General features: G+C 42.6%; 1 protein-coding gene across 5 annotated transcripts in view; it reads left to right on the top strand.

The window, feature by feature from the left end:
• The window catches only part of LOC146868499 (ectonucleoside triphosphate diphosphohydrolase 8-like), a 465,720-nt gene extending 463,132 nt beyond the window's left edge, over nt 1-2,588 (top strand). For all 5 annotated transcript variants that reach the window (XM_085610684.1, XM_085610701.1, XM_085610693.1 and 2 more), the window contains one exon: nt 1,097-2,588. In XM_085610684.1, the coding sequence (XP_085466810.1) occupies nt 1,097-1,291 (195 nt within the window). In that variant the 3' untranslated portion in view covers nt 1,292-2,588. The remainder of the gene's footprint in view (nt 1-1,096) is intronic.
• The last annotated feature ends 3,412 nt before the right edge of the window (nt 2,589-6,000 follow it).

Consider the following 6,000-nt stretch of genomic DNA (forward strand, 5'->3'; position numbering starts at 1 on the left):
CCAAGAAAGGCATAGTTAGATATACATCAGAAAAGCCCTACTCCTTCTCTATAGTGTGACGATAGACTGACCTGGGAGGAGGAAAGGATAGGTCTTCAGATCCTCGGTCCCCTTGTATGTGGATGTAGATGCTTTAACTATTATACAATCATTCTTTTAACTCCTGCAGTTCTTCTTTCCCTGATTCAAAGTTGTGGTGTGTCAGTGGCATTTGTACAGCACGCAATGTACAATTTGCATGCCTACATAGCATTTGTGGTAGTCCAGAATCACAGGTAAATGGCTTCAAATGTTCCCTTGTAGACCGAAGTCTGATTCGAATTGTGAATATGGCTATCCATAGAGTAGATGGGTCTGTTCCTCTGTTAGGTGAACAGTTTGATCTACAATGAATTCTGTGTGAAAGGTTCTGGTCCTGGATGAGTGAGCCCTGAGAGCAGTACCAAATAGCTTGTCCATCTTCTTTGACAGTAGGCTTGCCCCTTGCCTAGCGGATGTATACGAGTAAGGCATCTTAGCGTGGGTGTTAACGCTTTAACTGCATATTTGGGCTGTGTTGGGTGTATAGTTGGAGTCCTGTCTTCATGTGAGCTGTGGAAAGGGTGTGCCGCACTGCATGCCCTCTAATGCCCACTGGAAGTGCTATCCTTTAAGATGTCCATATAGATCAGATTTTCACTCTTCAAAGGTTGATAAAATCAGTATGTTATGCCTTGAGAGGCTGTTTAGTAAGCAAAATGACATAAATGTGTTTCTGATATGTGCTAGATATATAAAATAAATAGTATAGCAATGATTTAATTGGTCACCTAGGTGATTATGTTTGCTCTGTTGGACTTTTCTACTTTCTGTCTTAACAGCCGGATAATATACATAATTCTGGAAACAGTGTGATGTACTCTTATCACAAGAATACAAAATCACACAATGCCATCCTTAAAAGTCATACAAATAAATATAAAGACCCTAAAGCTCACCGCAAACTTTATATACAAAGTTCTGAAGAATGCCTATTCACTGTTCCCAAAGGATGGATTGACTCTACTGAATTCAATAGCAGCTTCCTAATTCCTTCATTTGTTTCTCTTTGTCCCAGGCTGGCAACGCAGATATTGGATGGACATTGGGCTACATGCTGAACCTGACCAACATGATTCCGTCAGATGCCCCAACGGAATACATTGGCCGTTCGCGCAGCCTCTGGGCAGCCTCTCTCTTCTTCATTGTCCTGAGTATTGTGGCTGCCGCTGTGCTAGTCCTCCTGTATCTCTGGTCTGAACCACGTTCTTGACGATCAGGACTAGGCCCCAAAACAATAACCATTTATTTACACATATGTTTACATCATTTACACTCCATTTTCTTTCTCCATCTCAATAGCGTCTTCCAGTGGAAAACACACACTCGTATGTATGTCCTCTATGGGAAGTACAGAAGCTTTACTAGGCCTCAGCAACATGCTAAGAGAGAAGAAGGCTGCTCTTTGAGGATGCTGCATTGGAGATCTGAGAAGGCTGCTGATCAGACCTTGGACCTGCTCATAGCTCACAGGATTATGGGAGCCCTGAAGAAGCTCTTAGAAGCCAGTCAACTGCAGTTTACAAAGACTCAAGCTTTGTCATTTCATCGTGGAACTCGGGGTGGGAGTCCCTACTGGACGAAACTACTCCAAGCCCTAATTAGAACATTGTCCTGTTACATGTGTCTTTGAGCCACACATTTCTACAATCAATTTATTGATAAACACTTGTCCCTTCAGACCAGCTATGATCAGTATTACAGCTAAGTGGACGGGGAAATTATTGCATTGAAAGTACCATCTGTCACTATTATAGCTGCATTGTGTTTTTTTAAGACACAGTTCACCCACACATCATAAAATGGATATTCCTTTCAACGAGACTGGCTGTGTACATTAATTTCAGTGTAGCTCAAAATGTAATTAACTTTTTATCTAGCTGGACCGCTCTCAAGAAGCTGATGGGTCCATATGTTGAGAACACTTTCCTGATTATCTGCAGCCTACAGTCAGACTTCAGATAGCTCTGTCCTTGTCCACAGCTGACTGCTCCCTGGTCCCCACTTGCTAAAGGGTCTCAACTACTCTTGAGTTTCTTATTGTGCTGAATTTTCCATGCATCTGTATTTTTACAAGCCAGAGGCCTTCACTCCATATTCTCCCCTTCTTGAGCCAGTGCAGGCTCAGGCTGGCCTGCGTGCTCGCATGCAATACAGTCATGGTGCTAATGTATTTTTAACTGGTTCTGCCAACCCTAAATTATGGGACCTGTTTCCTCATTTGTCTTAAAACCTGTACTCCATTATATCTTATTTGTAAATCTTTGGTCCAGTTGAACTTTGTTGTCTTTCCAGATCACCTGATTATTCCCAATCCCATTGCTCTCTCCTCATTATTTAGAGACTAAGACCCAAGTCCAGTAGTTCTGCCAGTTTCATCATAATCGTTATTTCTTCCAAGCATCACAGAGTTCTCTGCTAAGAGCAGAAAGCATTACAAGTGGGCAGAATTGAAGGAAGAGTTAATGTGGACTGTATAGACATGTCAATAAAGCGTCCTCGAAATGGTGTTTCATGTGCGGCAAGTGCTTTCAATACAGGTAGAGCCATCTGCATGGATAAATAAGAAATGGCATCCCTGCGACTTACCAATGAGAAGAAAGGACTTCAATTTAGGAGAACAAAAACACAAACCAAGGTCTTTCCCTCTGCAACCACCACACCTGCAGTCCATTATACCAGTAGCTAATCTCAGTATTCACTGATGACATCAAGCTAATGTGATGTCTTCAACTTTTCTTTTCAGATTGCTTTACAATTGCGGTGGTGGTCAACCACAATAAAGTTTCCTTTTTTAACTTATGGAAAATGTGTTAGCCAAACCAAGCACAACTTCTGTCTGATGAAATGTACATTTACAAAAAGATGCTTACAATTTTCTGTGACTTCGAAATCTATCTTGGTCAAGGTAGTCGATTATGGAGAATATATTGTTGCAAAGACATCCTGTGCCCTGGACACCCTACAACTTTTTTGCTGACTGGTACTGGTGGTAACTGACTTTGACTGACCCTGGGCTCGGCCTAACTAGCCCAGGGTCAGTACTATGCTGAAAGAGACACTTATAATCCAGTGAAAACACCTACATACACTAGGGTACACTATGGGTTAGGGTAGCCCTATGATTGGCATGACTTCCACTATAAGGCCCTAGTACATGAGAGGGTAGGGGGATTGAAACTACCTTTAAATCCCTAGTATATAATAGGGCATGGCAATTTAGAGACCAGCAGCCCTTTCTGCACTTGCATGTGTGCACTGCTGAAGCCCGAGATCAGCCTAAAATCAGTCCTGGGTTGCAGGACTGCTTTTAAAATGCAAATTGTGCTCAAACTCGACTTTGGTGTTTGGGGCACATACAAATTATTAACTACAATGTTCGGGCATACTAGGTACCCCCAGGGCCTCCCCTAGGTGTCCCAGGGGTGGGTTAGCGGAGAGGGCAGGTATTTATAAGGAGGACCCTTATAAAAATGAGTTTTATATGCCCTGGGTTTAGTGACATTGCACATTTCACTCCCTAGATTGTGATTAAGTGCTTCACAAATTCATCTTTTGTCCTAGGAGCACTGTGGAGTGAGGATCTGCAATATTTTTGCATATTTAGAACCCCTAACGTCTCCCATAGGTGTTCCAGGGGTGGGGGTCCTATGGATATAGGCAGAGCCCTTATAAAAGATGTTTTTATAAGCCCTGGTGTTGGAAAAATGGTCCAAGTCATTTCTCCTATTGCAAATCCCATAACACATAGGTTAACATGCAGCGGCGGCTCACACAGGTAACACTGTGGGGCGGTGATGCAGGACAGGGGCGGGCCGGGTGAGTGGGTAGTGGAGTTCGACATACGACGGGAAAGTGGAAAGTAAAGAAATAAAACCAATTACCTTGCGCTCGCCACATCGCCGACTCAAAACTTTATTAACCATTTATAAAAACTTAAATTTGATAGATTAGATAAAACACATTAAAATCAAAAGATGCCGCCCTCTCTCCTGTTTCAATGGGGCAATCCAAGGCAAATACATTTTAATAACTGTCAAGCTCTAGTCAATCCCCTTCGGATGGTACACCTAACCCTTGGCAGTGTAAAGTAAAGTGCTCCTTCTAACATGCTCTAGCATTATTTGTGCAAACTCATTAGGACCGCCAAATCCAGGCTGCTTGGATATACCTCGTAACCACGTACATCACCAACCTCGAGGTGACAATTATTAGAATCCTAGTAATACCCAGGGTCCTATATAGTGTCAATAGCCAATTTGTCCTCTGGGAGGTATGCACTGGGCAAAAAGAATAGGAGATGGGGTAAATCTTCAGGGGGGGGGCGGCAGTACACGCCGATCACACCCTTCTCTTGTGTTTCACATTTGCCCGCTTCGCACAGAAGGCCATAATTGGTACAGACTTATATCTAAGTTGTAGAAAAAGTTTCCCAGCTAAAGGAGGAGTGATCTCATCACTTGTGTCCTCGTCAGCTTAAACTCCAAATAATCGAGGGTCTGGGTACATCTACTACTACCAATGAGTTCTTCATAGACATCCTGCCAGTAGGTTGATTTAATTACCATTTCGAGCCATGGATAAGAGTCTCTGGTGTTGCCCAAGAATTTTCCAATCCCAGCTTCCTAAATGTGGACTGATGTACACCAGCTACGGTATGGACTGAATACCAGGTAGGACTAATAAATCTTTGAGGAGATCTGTATGGGTTCCCAAGGCGGGTAAGGTCCGAATTCTATGGCAGCGCAATTTTAAATTAATAAAATAGTGTGTGGCCAACTAACAGAAGCAGTGTCAGTTGTTGTGGGGGCAAAATGATTAATTTGGAAAAGCTTGCAGAATATTTATTAAAACACTGGAGTGTTGAGTGGCTCTGGGCTTATAATGGCTGGTGCTCCAACATTCCAACGATTGCTTCGGTTTCTCCCTTTTTAATCTAGAACATTCTACCCTTAATGGGTGGAATGTTCTCATAGCCTTTCTGCCTCAGACTATACCTGTTGTTAAAGGCCCTCACCCTTGTTATAGGCCATTGTCTGCAGCTCGGGACCATAACTTGGGTTAAGGGCCTTTAACAACTGTTATAGCCCTCAGCAGTGGGCTATATAGAGGTTGCCCAAAATGGTGAAAGCATACGACATCCAGAGAGAAGCTATCTTCAGTGCAATGCGCATATTATGAAGAGCACTTGCAGCAAATTTAAGAGATTATTGCTGAACATTATCCAAACATGGTGGGTCTATGGAATGATGGTTTGTCAACATGCCATTTTTCCTAGAGCATGTATGCAAACCAAAAACAAACCTAGAGACAATAACCCACATCATGCATCACAGAGAACATATTCTTTCACAGCTTGTAATTCTTCTGACTAGCCAAAAGAGCTGGGGTAGATTCATTTACATGTCAAAACACAATTGGAATATTAAGAAACATTTAATTTTCCCATAGGTCTTTCTGCCTGAACAATGCACGCTGAAAGGCACCATGCACACTGTTGTACGACTCACCAAAGGACTGAAAAAGTGTGACCACAACACCTCTGCATTGAAAGGGCTACTTTAGCTCCCCTTCCATATCAGTAATAGGGTTTACATTACATAACGTGCATTTTTAAAGCACTTGTTCACCCATAGGCATCTTGGTGCTGAATTACGGATGTTTATTGCTACCCAACTCAACAGAACTCATTTAATCCACCTCAGAAGGATGAAAGGCTGAGTGGACCCACCGGGATTTGAATCTGTGACCATGAGGTCAAACACAGGCCACTATCGTGGACGATTTGTAAACCTAGTTTCTTTGGTACGCATTAACTTGGGGAGTTTACTCACTAACAATAAAGAAGACCGAGGTAAAATTTTACACCATTCTGATGGAGCCATTTAAGACTTTTGTGTCTGTACTAACACCCATCTAAGA

Source organism: Triturus cristatus, chromosome 1_2, assembly GCF_964204655.1.
Source record: "Triturus cristatus chromosome 1_2, aTriCri1.1, whole genome shotgun sequence".
Taxonomy (NCBI): Eukaryota; Metazoa; Chordata; class Amphibia; order Caudata; family Salamandridae; genus Triturus; species Triturus cristatus.